The sequence below is a fragment of the Schistocerca cancellata genome, chromosome 2, assembly GCF_023864275.1.
Source record: "Schistocerca cancellata isolate TAMUIC-IGC-003103 chromosome 2, iqSchCanc2.1, whole genome shotgun sequence".
NCBI classification, from domain to species: Eukaryota; Metazoa; Arthropoda; class Insecta; order Orthoptera; family Acrididae; genus Schistocerca; species Schistocerca cancellata.
In genome coordinates, this window is record NC_064627.1 from 892,101,088 (window position 1) to 892,116,679 (window position 15,592).

General features: G+C 37.8%; 1 protein-coding gene across 1 annotated transcript in view; it reads left to right on the plus strand.

Annotated features, from left to right (window-relative positions):
• Window positions 1-14,224, plus strand: part of LOC126162835 (structural maintenance of chromosomes protein 4-like) — a 320,394-nt gene extending 306,170 nt beyond the window's left edge. The window contains exons 19-21 of the mRNA XM_049919596.1: window positions 5,898-6,130; window positions 10,658-10,841; window positions 12,630-14,224. Coding sequence (XP_049775553.1) covers window positions 5,898-6,130; window positions 10,658-10,841; window positions 12,630-12,797 — 585 coding nt within the window. The 3' untranslated portion in view covers window positions 12,798-14,224. The remainder of the gene's footprint in view (window positions 1-5,897; window positions 6,131-10,657; window positions 10,842-12,629) is intronic.
• The last annotated feature ends 1,368 nt before the right edge of the window (window positions 14,225-15,592 follow it).

The following is a 15,592-nucleotide window of genomic DNA, read 5'->3' on the forward strand; positions in this document are numbered from 1 at the left end:
TCTGCTGAGAAGACACGTGGCTGTCGCTCTCTGTCGCACATGCTGCAGCGACAAGATTCAAACGTCACCAGTTGTGGCGGGAGACAGGCAGTGACACAGATGTCGCTCACGTAGGACGCTTCCGTAACTACACTTGCGGTTGTGTTTTGTCACCAGAAGCTGTCCCTCACTTCTGTCGCTCACGTAGGACACAGCCTTACTGATTTATATAATGAATGAATTAGTTTAATGCATTTTCAGTCACATAATGTACACACATCAAAAAAAGTTTTGCATCACCTCGGTTCCAAGAGTTCTGGAACCTGTACAGAAAATTGGAATAGAGATCAACATAAACATTATTTCTGCCCTTTTTATTGCTCATGAAAACCACACATTGCATGTTGTACCATCATACAGCAAGACCGTCAGAGGTGATGGTCTAGATTGCTGTACACATCGGTACCTCTAATATCAAGTAGCATCTCCTCTTGCATTGATGCCTGCCTGTATTCATCATGGCATACTATCCACGAGTTCATCAAGGTACTGGTGGTCCAGATTGTCCCATTCCTTAACAGTGATTCAGCTTAGATCCCTCAGAGTGGTTGGTGCGCCACGTTGTCCATAAACAGCCCTTTTTAATCTATCCGAGGCATGTTTGATAGGGTTCATGTCTGGAGAACATGCTGGCCACTCTAGTCGAGCAATGTTGTTATCCTGAAAGAAGTCATTCACAAGATGTGCATGATGGGGACGCGAATTGTCATTCATGAAGATGAATGCCTCGCCAATATGCTGTCAATATGGTTGGCATTGCTGTCAGGGTTCCTCCAAGCCCTAATCCGTAAGTAGCGGTCATCCACTGCAGTAGTAGCCCTTGGGCAGCCTGAGCAAGGCATGTCATCGACAGTTCCTGTCTTTCTGTATCTCCTCCATGTCCGAACACCATCGCTTTGGTTCACTCCGAGATGCCTGAACACTTTCCTTGTTGAGAGCCCTTCCTGGCACAAATTAACAATGTGGGAATTATTGAACCGTGGTATTGACCGTCTAAGCATTGTTGAACTACAGACGACATGAGCTACATACCTCCTTCCTGTTGAAATGACTGGAACTGATCGGCTGTCGGACACCCTCCATCTAATAGGTGCTGCTCTTGCTTGGTTGTTTACATCTTTGGGTGGATTTAGTGACATCTCTGAACAGTCAAAGGGATTGTGTCCATGATATAATATCCACAGTCACCATTTATCTTCAGGAGTCTGGGAAGTGGGGTCATGCAAAACTTTTTTTGATGTATGTATATTGTTTTAAACATAACTTCATAATCAACAGTTGTACCTAATATTTTAATAATTCAACTTTTTCCAAAAGATTGTTGTTCATGTTGTGAATATATAAACAGTATATTTTGTTTATGTGTCCTGCATAAAATGTAGTAGTAGATCTATCTGATAGTGTTTTCTATACTCTGCCATATTAGCTTGTCAACGTACTCTTATGCAGTACTCTTTGTAATCATGAATGTTAAAATATAGATTGCTACTCACCATATAACAGTGATGCTGAGTCACAGATAGGCACAACAAAAACTCTGTCAGCGAGTAAGCTTTCAGCCGAAAGGGGCTTCGTCAGAAGTAGACAACACACACACACACTCAGCCAATCTCTGGCTGCTGAGGCCCCAGCAGCCTGAGACTGTGGTCATGTGCATGTGAGTTGCATCTGAGTGACTCCTCTCTCTCTCTCTCTCTCTCTCTCTCTCTCTCTCTGTGTGTGTGTGTGTGTGTGTGTGTGTGTGTGTGTGTGTGTGTGTGTGTGTGTGTACTTGCTGACACTCTTTGTTGTGCCTATCTGTGACTCAGCATCTCCAGTATATGGTGAGTAACAACAGTCCTTTTCATAATACTGTCATTATTCCATCCTGGATTTTCCATTGTTTCCTCAGGAGTTCTGTTTGCCAGAAAATTCATTTTTATTTTCACTATTTCTGTCTAAGTAAATATTACATCATTTGCCAACCCGTTGGAGCTCACCATCTGAGACCTAGTTACTTCATGGTATTCAGTGGTTTGCATTTATCGTATGCTGGTACCAAATATTCCAGCAGTGGCTAAGTCAGTTGTTATCATGTGTCTGTATAGTTTTCATTGGACTACTGTTTACTATTTCTTGTTTTCTTCAATGTTATTCAGAAGACCATGTTCCGAGAGTTATTCGTTGTGTAGTGATATTGCTTCCTGGCTTTCTGCATAGCTATGCTGCTTTTTTTTCTTCTCCTTGCAACACTGTTGCCTTTGTGACTCCCTCAGCTGTTCATTGTGTTTTCCTTTGATAATCTCATCTTAATGCATTTTTTCCTTCCCCTCTGGCTTACTGTCAATTCAGATGTTCACCAGAGGACATATTTTCTCAAAATTCTTTTTCTGTTGGTTTTGTGTCTTATGCTCTTCATTGCAAGAGGTGTCTAAAATATGTTCACTTTCTGTGATTAGAGTTTTAGTATTTGTTTCTGATTGAGTCTTTTCTGAAAAACTCTTCTCTCTTTCTGTATGTTGATGTTTTGCAAATATTTGTGTGTAAGCCCATCTGACATGTAATCTTCAAAGTCTTTCAGATTTTTGTTGCTAATAATAAACCTTTTTTACACATGCTAGATATGAGGAATTGCACATTTTCTCTTACTATTTCTACAAATACTGAATCTTCATCATATAAGTGGTTTATCATTATGGAATCAGTTCCTTTTTTGTCATCAGTATTGCTGCCCTTTTCCTCATATTACTGACACTAAATTTTTTGTTGCTCTAGTAATTCCAACCATCTTTTGTTCATAGCAGTATGATTTGTAGAGCGAACAATTCCAATCTGATAATGCACTATAATCTTCATCATATTGTTAGTCACAGCTCTGGAGATCTGCAGATTTATTTGTGTGTACCTGATTTTATTTTAAAGAAACCAAGTGGTACGCAGATGCCTTGTTTGGCTTGTATTTACTTTTGCCATTACTTATGATCATTCTTCGGTTTATGTTTTGTTTTGTTTACTTTGTCTTGACCGTGATGCTTTATTCTTATACTAATGTAGAGTTGATGAATGCATCTCACTTACCACACTTAACAATCACTGCAGGTGGTGACATTTGTCAATCTCTATTGTGTTTGTTAGTTTTTTATCGATTAATTGTTGCAGAGCTACACAGTCTGTAGTGTTCTGTTTTGTAATCATAATAATAATAATAATTATTATTATTTTTATTTTTGTCACTTTCCAAAATGTGTTTTTTCCTATTTAAATTCTCAGCAATATGGACACCTAATAATTTTGAAGTTTCCACCCTATGTATTATTTCATCACCATGTGTTACACTTATCCACTAGTGCAGTACCCCTAGAGGTGCAGAACTGAGTATGATGTGTCTTTGTGAAATTCAGGGCGAGACCATTCGCAGAAAACCAGTCAATAATGATTTTGAGAACTTTGTTCATCATTTCTTCCATTTCTGTATTTATACTGGGAGTGATTACAGAAAGAAGTAATTCTGCTTGTACATTAGACAGTAGATCATTTACATATATGAGAAACAGTAGTGGACCTAAGATTGAGCCTTGGAGAACCCCCGTACGATTTTTCCCCAGTCAGAATTATGTCCCTAGATTCTGTTGGTTGAATTACTACTAAGTACAACTTCCTGTATTCTTTTAGTTAGGTATGACATGATCCATTGGTTGACTGTACCATCAATCTCATAAAACTTAAATTTATCTAGGAGTATACTATGATTCACACAATCAAATGCCTTGGATAGGTCACAGAAAATATCTACAAGTGCTGCTTTATTATTTAATGCTTGTAATACATGGTGGGTGAACATGTAAATGCCATTCTCAGTAGACCAACCCTTCTGAAACCCAAACTGTGATTTGCAGAGGGTATTGTTGTTGCCAACGTGAGATACAATTCTAGAAGACATCATCTTCTCAAAAATTTTGGAAAATGATGTCAGCAGTGAAATAGGTCAGTAGTTACTGACATCTCTCTCATCACCTTTCTTATATAGGGGTTTAACAACAGCATATTTTAGTCTCTCAAGGACTGAGACAGTTTTATAAGGATGATAATCTGGTGGTCAGAGAAAGAATTTTTGTTATTAGTGAAATCAAGTTGTTAACAGTATCTTTATTTAAACTGAGATGAGCCTGTCATCTTTTAGTGTGTTCAGGTGATACATGTAGTGTGGTCAGATGTATGTTGCTGTTTACCAGATAGTATGATAGCAGAGGTACTTTACGTGCTACTTTTGGTGCCAATGGAACAGACTTTTGGGTAGCAGCATTATGTATGAAAGCAGAATGCCATGCAGCATAATTAGCAATAGCAAACAAAAGTTACGTTGATATGACTGACAACCTTGCAGTGAGACATACCTTATTGTTCATGATAATGTACATGTTTAAATAATTTCCTTCATATGGAATTCGAATCATTGATGGTACTTTGTTTAGATGATCCAAACTGTATTGGGTAGTATGATGAAGTGATTTTATATGGGAACACCCCTGCACTTTAAGAGCCAATTGGAATTTCTCTTAAATGTCATAGTATACAGCCCCATTTAAACATTTTATTATCTATTGCGCTATTATTAATAAATGGGAATACACAGTACCGAGGCTTTTAAAATGCTTTACAGGTATCATTACGTCTTTAACATACAGATTACCCTCTTGCATTATTTGCACTACATTTCTCAAAAGTTCTTGTAAAGATACAGATATTGCCTCCAGAAGTATGTGAGCAGTGTGTAATATTAATGCCAGAAATTATGTCATTTATTGATTTTAACCCCTCATGAACCGTAGATCTTACCATCAATGGGGTGGCTTGCATGCCTCAGCAGTACAGACAGCCAATATGAAATAGTAATCTGTTACAGAATTGAAAACATTGTCAGTGCTGACAGCTCCTTGTGATGAAACTGATTTTCAACAGAAACAAGATGTTTTTCAAAATTGCTGGTGTTGTCTGAGGTGATTGAGTCATGGCGATTTCAATTTACGCTCTTTCTGTGCGACTGTAGCTTTGGTGCAGCACCACATTGTAACCATTTGGTAAGCTCACCATGCCAACAAAGCTTCTATAGTTAGTTTACATACACAGGAACATTAGCCCATGCACTGAAACTAACTACACTGCTGGGACCCTCATGAACTAAACTATAGTACTGCTGATTTCAATTAAAGTAACAGTTACTTTAAACCACTATTTATATAACTCTTGCAGGACCGAAAAAACACATGTGATGTTTGCTTTGGTTGTTAGTTTAAGCTCCTCTTTTTCAACGGTTTGCTGTTTCTGTTGTATTTGATTTTTCGTTCTCCGCATTACGGTTTCATTTATTTTCCCTCTTTCACCTGCATGACTCAACTTTGTCTCTAACATGCTCCCTTTTCCAGTCTGTCATTCCTGTAACTTTAGCTTACTGGCTGCACCTTCTAACTTTTCCGATATTAGTCTACCGCAGTAGTATTGTAGCTGAGAGTGAGGACATTTCGTCGTTGTATCGTGAGTCAGTGTGTAACTGGAGTTGATGCAAAATTGATCTGAAAGCATTGACAATGAGATGTGTTTTCCTTCATCACCACTGTACTTGTGTATTATAATCCCACCACACTTTTCCGATAACGATCAAGAGCAATAACACTGTGGCTGAGTAGTACCATTATTGCATTTTCATCTTGTCTTTTCTTTCTATGTCCCCCTCAGGCTAGAACATTTGGTGCAATTCTTGCCGTTCTTCAATGACTTGACTTTATATTGTGTTGTATGTATATTCATAACCTATTTTCATTATCCATAAGTTTGTATGTATATTAATTTATTGTGTAATTTTTCTCAATCTGTTGGATCAGGAAAAAAAATTTCACCAACTAGATTCAGAATATAAAGAAATCATTGCTAAGAGGGATGAACTACAACAGTGCTTTGAGTTACGCTGGAAGAAACGTTTTGTACGATTTATGAACGGTTTCCGTTTTCTTTGTGTGAAACTGAAAGAGATCTATCAGCTTATCTCCCTAGGAGGAGAAGCAGAATTTGAGTTGGTTGATTCAAGGGACCCATTTACTGAAGGAATTGGATACAGGTAAGGAAGTTATGCCGTATAAAATTGCATTGCTTGTACTGTGATCTGTTATTTATAGCCTCCTTTTTTTAATATTCCTGTATTAACTTTGCTAAGCTCCTTTTCAGAATTTTAACTTTAAACACTTTAATACACAGTCCACCAAAAAGTATTAAACTCTTCGTCAGGCTCTCTCGAGATACCAATATTGTCATTCGATTTGAGTTAAGAGTGTGTTGTAGTATGGTCTTTGGCTCAACAGATGTCAGTACTTTCATCTCGGTATTGAGAAAACAAGATGGCTGGAGCACACTTGACTTTTGAGCAACAAAAATGTATTGTGAAGTGGTTTTTCAAGTTCTATAATGCCATTGAAGTGCAACGTCAGTGGAGGCAGGAGTTTGAAACAGAAGCGCCAACCCGCCTAACAATTAACTGCGTCATTGACAAGTTTGAATTGCATGGAACTATTTGTGATATTCTCAAAGGAAGACAGCATACAGCTACGAGTTCTGCTTTATCGGCTCTTGTGTTGGAAACGTTTGTTAATTCTCTAAAGAAGTCTGCTACGCAATGTGCATTTGAAGTGGGGGTTAGCAGTACAAGTGTTCGAAGAATTCTGAAAGTTGCAGAGTGGAAAGATTACATTCCATGATTACTACACTTAATTAATGACGATGAGTCTGATCGCTGAATGCAATTTTGCAAATGGTATCAGCAAATGGTAACTGATGGTGAACAATTTGTGGTGAAGGTTGTGTGGAGTGATGAGGCACAATTTAGAACTTAATGGAACCATGAATCAGCATAACAGTGTGTACTAGGCACTAGAAAATCTGCATGTTTATGTGGAAAAGTGGTCAATCTACCAGGGGTTCATGTGTCGTGTGGACTATCAACTAGGGACTTAGTAGGACCCCTTTTTCTTTGATGCTACTGCCACAGGAGAAGTGTAGCTGGAAGTGTTACGCACATCAATTTTTCCAAGTATACATGTGCTTTATGAAGCTGATGAAGAGGTCTTCCACCATCAGGATGGGGCGCCACCACCCTACCACCTAGCCGTACGAACCTACTTGGATGTCCCTCCACAGTCACCAGATCTAACACCTATGGACTTTTACTTGTGGGGAACTGTGAAAGATAACATATATCGATGTAAGTCACACACGGTGAAGTAACTTCACCAGGAGATTAGAGCGACGTGTGCATTGTTCTCCACTGTAACATTGACTGACGTAGTTGCAGCGAACACTTGTCGTTCTGTTATGTGAATAGCTGCCAATGGTAAACATTTTGAAAATTTAAAGTAACCATGTGCTAAACTGAAGGTTGTACAACATGTGTGATCAATTATTACATGTAAAATAAACACATAAGTAATACTTTTCATTCCTTAAAGTGTGTAAACATTTTAACTGGAGGACTCTGTATATACATTCCTGAACATTATCTCATTGTTTGGAACTCATCGATGAAGATCTATGTTTATCTTAGTTAACATTTTGTGCTAGTTCTTTTTAAATTAAAGCTGCTACTTATTTATCTAACTAAAATTTCCATTTGTGATCTACATTCTTTGACATTAAGGTATCTGATGCTATCCATATCTGTCTTGCTTGTTTCTGTCTTAGTTGCCATGGTTAACCATACTTCGTAGCAAAACACATTTTCTAATCATAGTAGATGTTGGTACCTGCTTCATAAATTAACTGCTCAATCTCATTTGAATAAAAACTAAACTAAACTTCTCCCGAACAGGCCATGAAGGCCCAACGGTACCGAACGGCCACTGTGTCATCCTCCACTCATAGGCGTCACTGGATGCAAGTATGAAGGGACCATGTGGTCAGCACACCGCTCTCCCAGCCGTATGTCAGTTTCTGCGACCGTCTCATTTGAATAGCTGCACAAAATACTCATAATGATTTAGCACAGGCAGTTCTAGATGCCTGCTCACTGTTCATCGTAACCTTTCATTTCCAGCTAAATATTTCCAAATCAACCCACCTCTGTTGTTGCCTGTACCTTTTACAAACTGTTGCATATTACTCACAGCTGTCAATTCCCATCTAATTCTAAACAAGAGACTGTTTGCTACTGACCCATTGCCTTATCTTAGGGTGTATCAAACTGCTTGTCATTCTTCTTTTTCCTTATTAGTCTCTGGTTGGCAGTTTACTAAAATTTTGTGTTGGGGTTTAGGTTTAGCCACTTATTCCAGCTATGGAACTCAAGCATCTGTTCAAGTAGACTTTGAGTTTGTTAATCATTTCTTTGGTTAATTTTGCATAATTCATGTCTATTATGGAGTTCTGACTTATCATTGGTATTCATACTCTGTCAAAGGTGGTTTACAGGCAGGTCTCAATTATGTGGAGGAGCCTTTTGTCTTTTTGGTAGGGCACTGAACATATGTTAATGCTTATCACAGCCTGCAGTGCAGCTGGCAGGTTAACATATGATATTTACCTGCTCCATACCTTTTCTGCTGATGCTGGATTCCCATGACAAATCCTCATTCCTTCCTTCAAACCAGTGTCCAGTTACCAATTGGAGCAATATTGATATCAATAAACACTGGTGTCCTACTCATGGTTCTGCATTAAAAATAGATATGTTTGAAACTCAAAGTTCTATTTTGCTTTGTGTAGTACTGATGTGATCTAGATGATTTTCTGTTGTTAAATCCAGCTTGTTTGATCCTAACTGTTCATAACTTTGAGAAGCATCATTGTCAGACTTTAACTGTGGATAAACAGCAGATTTGTAGATCTACACTACATCTACATTTATATATAGCCTTTGAAAGCCATCTTACAGTAAGTACTTTGGGTGACACTACCACTTGTCCTCTTTCCATCCATGAATGTAAACAAACCAAGAGAAAATGTGTCACTTTGCTTTGAATTTTCTCTATCTCTTTTATTAATTTTACATCATAACGGTCCCAAACTTATGTGCAATATTCAAAAATCAGTCAAACAAGGATTTTCTAAACTACAATTTTCACAAATGAATTACACTTTCGTAGAATTCTTCTAGCGAATCTTTGACAAGCGTCCTCTTTGCCTACGGTGAGTTTTATGCAGTAGTTCCATTTTAGCTCACTCTGCACTCATAGCTCGAAGTATTTTATGGTTGTTACTGTCTCCATTGATTGATTGCCAATCATGTATGCAAACAATTTCATCTTTTCATGCACATTGCATTATATTTATTTATACTGAGGGTCCATTTTCAGCCTCTGCAGCAAGTATTGATCCTCTACATGTCATCCTGAATTTCATTACAATTTTCGAGTGTTGTGACTGCCCTGTATACAGCTGCCTTATCCATTAACAGTATCACAGAGCTTTTGATGTTATCAGCCAGAATAATTCATGTTTATCATAAAAAGTAATGACCATGTGGGACTCCCTTGGTCTATGTCCAAAGTTAGTTTTACATTTTACAATTTTTCCCCATTAAGAACACATTTTCATCTCTATTTGCTAGGAAATCCTGAGTCTAATCATAAAGCAGATCCAAAATTTTGCACATTCTTAATTTGTTTATAAGGCAACAGTGAAGAACCGTGTCAGTTGCCTCCTGGAAGTCGAAGAATGCCCTATTAGCTTCAGTTCCGTGATCTGTAGTCTTCTGGATCTCATGACCAGAGAGAGTTAATTTTCACAAAATTGGCATTTGTTGACTCTATATTGATACCTGCAGAAGAGGTTATCGGTCACAGAGAAGGTCAAGTTATGAGAGCATAAATAATGTTCCAAAATTTTACATCAGTGATACAAGCCTGTGTTTATGTGCACTTGCCTAACCATCCTCCTTAAAAATGACAGTGATCTACACCTCTAGTTCTTTGGACATCCCCTTTCTTTAGAATCTTTCTGAGAATGCCTTTACACCCACACCATAGTAAGCTGTTCTGTACACTAGATCACCATAAGAAAAAGATCCATCTTTTCATTTGGGTGTCCAGTGCTTCACAGGGTATGTTATTGATGATGTCAGGGGTTGTTCAAGCCTTCAGTTGCTGTATGCTTGAGATAATTTTGATCTTCAGAGGTGACAGGATCAAGATTCAAGGTTGAAAGCTGTCCTGTCCATTAACATCTTTATGTTTCCCTTAAAAATATAGTTGACAGCTTGTGAGATGTATCAACCCATTCTGGCAATTTGTTTGGCTGGAATAGCATTAATTCAATAATAATATACTGGATCACTGCTTTCCTTCAGGCTGTCAAAGCAGCAAACTCCAATGCTGTAAGTGAAATGTGAGAACAAAGGATATTACTGCTGAATTTTATATATATAAAAATTGCCTGGTTTTATAGCAGATTACTTATAAAATGTAGAATGTATTTCAAAAAGACAATTTAAATTTCAATCAAGGTAGAATATTGGTCTCATCAAACAAGAATACTTGACCAAAGTGGCTTACACTGAGTCATCAAAGAACTCATTGGTGTACTAATGTAAGGTGTATACAGTCAGTGAAGCAATGAGGTATATTTATGATAATTATTCTGTTTATTGTTTTTATTCCAGTGTACGCCCTCCTCAGAAATCATGGAAAAACATTTCAACACTTTCTGGTGGAGAGAAAACAGTTTCATCATTAGCATTAGTTTTTGCATTGCATAGCTACAGGCCATCACCTTTCTACATCCTGGATGAGGTTGATGCTGCCTTAGACTCAAGAAACACAGCACTTGTGGGGCTTTACATTAAGGTAACTGCACTTTTGTGACCTGTATATTTGTCTTATGTCATTTTCCTTAAGCCCCAATTGATACCATAGTTACTATCTTGCTATTTTCAGAGGTGGTATCAACCTTCCCCTTCTCCTCCTCTGCTCACACTTTCACAATGAAAAAAGAGGTTCTTGCATGGTAAATCCACTTGATGAGCTCCATCTTGGTCATTATTTACTCAAGTTGACCAACAATCTTCACCTTTAACTTTTGTAGACAATAAATTCAGCTTTATAAAATTTGGTTATACGTCCATAAGCTTTTGGCTGGTTTCTGGAATACTGTAATGAAATATGCTACAAGTATCAAAATATCTAATAATGTTGATGGTGTTAGGACAGCAACCAGCCAAAAATTTACTTTCAGTTCCTTTATTCAAAGGGTACCATTACCTGTTTTGAATTGTTGTGATTCATCTTCAGACGGTTTACACACTTTCCTTATGACATGTGGTGTGTTTTTTACAGATTAATTGTCGTGAAATGTCGGTTTGGAGTGTTTGTTTTCATAACATTCGTCCAACAGATGTGAATACATTCCCACTGCATTCTTATTGTTGTACACGTAAATTTTTCTCACTGAACACTTTAGATTTGTCACTGAAAAGATTTCTACCACACACCACATGTTTTGATACATAGAAAGAGCTTACAGACATATCCTAACACCATCAACATTTGTCTTCAAATAACAGCCACGGTCTCCATAATGTCATCATATGACAAAATAGCAGTATCTAATAATGTCCCCAGTAAAGACAGTGACTTGAAGCTAAGCACAGCATTGAGCCTGGCAATTGCGAGTTTAAAGTGGGTTAATGCATTGTCTTGTATGGTGATGGACTGATCATCAATGATCTCACAGCCACAATCACAGCTATGTAAGGATGAGGCCAGCAACCATATGGCAGCCATTGAAGACTTGGCAGTGGCCAAGGAATATCTGAGGAATAGCTCATGACTGTATAACCACTCGACATGGGTGGAAGCTCGTGGCGACGTTATTCATTATAATTCTGCAAGACCAAGCATTCATACAGTAAATTCAGTTTTTTTATGTCCTATTATTAACAAACAAATGATATTTCCAATTAATTATATTTTATCACAATTTTAAGTATATAAAAACTTCCAGAATGATTCCCACATCTTTCATTTGTCCATGAAACTTTCATCAGTAGAGTCTGTGGAACAGCCATGCCTACATGTCTAGGCACATTCTCTGATGTGTAGGGTAGACTCTGCAGTTGTCTTACTGCTCCTTTCATCACAGCTTCTGTGAAGTCAGGCTTGTCCTGCCACTCTGAATCCACACTTAATGTGCTATAATGAAATAGAACTTTGTTGCCATAAATCATACAGTCTATGTAATTGTGGTGCAGTGTTTGTCATAGATGTAGAGGGTATGTTTGAAATTTGCAATTACAGAGTATTTACAAAGCTGAGTGAATAACTAACGTACAGAATCATCTGTTTTCCCCACATAGTAGCTATGAAAGTTTCCTTCTAGCTCTTCATTTTATTTAAACACCACTGTGACAGCAGCCTAGTATACTTTCTGTGTGACTAATTTCTTTTAAAAAATTTTGTATGGCATGTCCTCTACATTTAACAGAAAGGCAGTAGTAATCCATTTCTAAGAACAGTATATAACAACAAGTTTTCATTCGCCTTTCATACAAATTTATGTGACATTTATATGAAATTTTGCATGGTACCTCTAAATATCACAGTTATGAATATTTTTCTTTGCTTATTTATTTACAGACAAGAGTGAAAAACTCTCAGTTCATCATCATCTCCTTGCGTTCAGGCATGTTTGAGCTTGCTCACAGGGTTGTGGGTGTCTTCAAACAACACCAGGTGTCTAACTCCATAACTATCAATCCATGTGTATATGTACAAAATAGTGAAGATTCTGTTGATCTGAACTGAATGACTGACTTGTAATGTAAAATTCGTCTGTGATATTCTGTCTGATTCTTGAATAATTCCTTTTATGTTTTAATTGTATCTATGTTAAAAACTTATGTCCCCCTATTTGTATTTATATACTTCATATTTTATTCTTTGACACAGTAACAAAAAATGTTTTATAGGCCTATTGTTAACTGACTTCAACCACCAATGGCTATCATCAGAATGATTGGAAGGTGCATCAGACAATCACCAAGCAATGCTTTGTCAAACAGTAATGAATTACGCATTACCTGCTGACCATCAGATGCTGCTTTCACTCATTCTGTTGATAGCCAATGGTGGCCATTACTATTTAATGATATGAAGCATTTTCTGTGATTGTATCAAAGATAAAATATTAATTGTATGGTTAAATAGTTAGTCACTATCTGTACAACAAAATGTCATTTTTTGTAAAGTATTTGTATTTGTTAGCTTAATGTAAGTTCTATTAGACTGCAGTTAATTTTTACATTTTAATAATGTCATATCTGTATCATTCATGTTGGAGTTTACCTAGTTAGCAGTTTGTCTTTGGTTAAACATTGTATTCTGAGCAGGGATTGTTTCATTTCTATTATGATCCATTATACCTGGCTTATTTAAATTCTCCAATACTGAATTCATTGGTCTACATGTAATTTTTACCTTTGGGTAAGTGTCATAGAGACTACTGAGAAGTTACAGTACTGTTTATCAGTAAACACCACTCTTGGGAGCTGTAGTAAAATTGAAGATAATATACTGGCTAAGTGTTGACCAACTTAGTTTTCAGTCAAACAGTAGTTCAGTGATTATATTACTACTGCAAAACAATCAGTTATAGTTGTTATTGTTATAGTCTGGTTATTCTTGAGTTCAGTGCAGAGCTTCTCTGTGGTTCTGCATGATCCAGCAGTTGGAAAACATGTTTTGCACTTTGTGTCCCTAGCAAACCTTATAACAGACCTGTAACTCTGCACCTGGTAACACACATTGCTTCTCAATTTTATCTTCATTTCTGATTCACTTTCTTCCTTGATGTCCCTGGAACAAACATGTAGTGACCACTGAATTGTTAAATTTCTGTAGTTTTACTTTGCAGAGTCACAGTTATAACAATCAAAATACACAAATGTGAAAAGCTGGGTTCAAGTCTCTGTCTACTGTTATCCTGTTCTGCATAATGATGTCTAATGGTATGTAATACAAAACACTAATGGTAGCTTTTATGTTGCGTGTGTTTCTCATCATTATTTCATTATGTATTTCAGCACTCTTTCATACTTATATCCTTTCTGCTGTTTTTCATGCTCTGTGTTTATAACTTTATATCTCCTTTCACTTGAAATGATATAACAATACACTGCTGAAATCTTGCTCAGTGTTCAGGAGGAACTGGATTAAAATATTTTTCTTGACTATGTTTGAGGTCTATTATTTCTGTAAAGCCCTTAAGTTGTACTTTAAGAAAGTTCCTCAAGTTCTTACTCCCTATCCTCAACATTCTTAAAACCAGTGTAACTATCCATTTGTTGAAGGACATTGTACTACAGTACAGATGAGGCATGAGGTAAGATGATGTAAGAAGGTATTACTGTATTTACCTGAGTATAAGATGATCCCCATGTTTTTCAAGAGATTTCTTGAAAAAATTTATTTTTAACATGTCCTGATTAATCAAAATTGCACACAAACCTGTGCAGCTACATTGTGCTGGCTGAGCACACAATGCTCGGATTACAGTTTAGCAGATGGACTGAGGTGAGGAATTGTATCAGGTGGGTTTGGTAGAGGTAGAAAGAGGCAGCAGGCAGGAGAAGGGATTCAGGTGGGGTAGCTGGCAGCTGGTAGGGAAACAACAGGTGTGCAGGATAGGAATGCAGGAAAGTGAAGCTGATGCATAAGATAGGAATGTGGGAGGAAGAGGCAGCTGATGCTTTGAGGTAGGAATGCAACTCCCAGGTACTGGGGCTGGTGGGTTTGTGAAGATGACATGAAGGTGTGGATTGGGAGGTGTGGAAGGACAGAGGATAGGGAGACTGTTTGACAGTGGATGTGGGTGCAATGGGTTAATAAAAATTAAAGTCAGGAGGATTAAGTGGAGACTGCAGGCAGAATCTGACACACTGCACCCAAATCCTCTACTAACAGTCTCTCCTTCCTATGGCCTGTCACCCACTCTCAATCGACATCTTCATGCCATTGTTATTGTGTGTCATTCACACTCATCGGTTGCGGTGCCCTTGTGTCGCATTCCTGTCACATGCACCTGCTGCCTTCCCTCCCACATTCCTGCTGCCTCCCTTCCAAGCTGCCAGCTACTCTTCCAAAACCTTTCCTCCTTCTTCCTGCCTCTTTCTCACACTACCCACCTCACTCGACACAACACCTCACTTCACCCTACCTAGTGAACTGCAATCCCAGCATTGTGTGTTGAGCCAGCACAAGGAAGAAAGCAGAGGTGTGTGTGTGGGGGGGGGGGGGGGGGGGGGGGGATGTGCATGCACATTGCACATGTGTGTGTTTTCACTAGCTAGTTAAAGAATTTTTCTAAAAGCTACCAAGTTTTCATTCATTCTGTATGTCTGCTGATGCCTCAATGCTTCTACTGTTCGGTGAATAGTCTCCTTTAGTTGCAAGTTAGTTACATTCTACCAGAACTTTCCTTACCATGTGTACTTAGTCCCATTTCTCATACTGCTGTGATACTGTTATTGTGTAAATTATCTGCCTTAATTATTCTCCGTAAAGAATGTTATGGAACATCACTGGCAAACATACCCACTAAA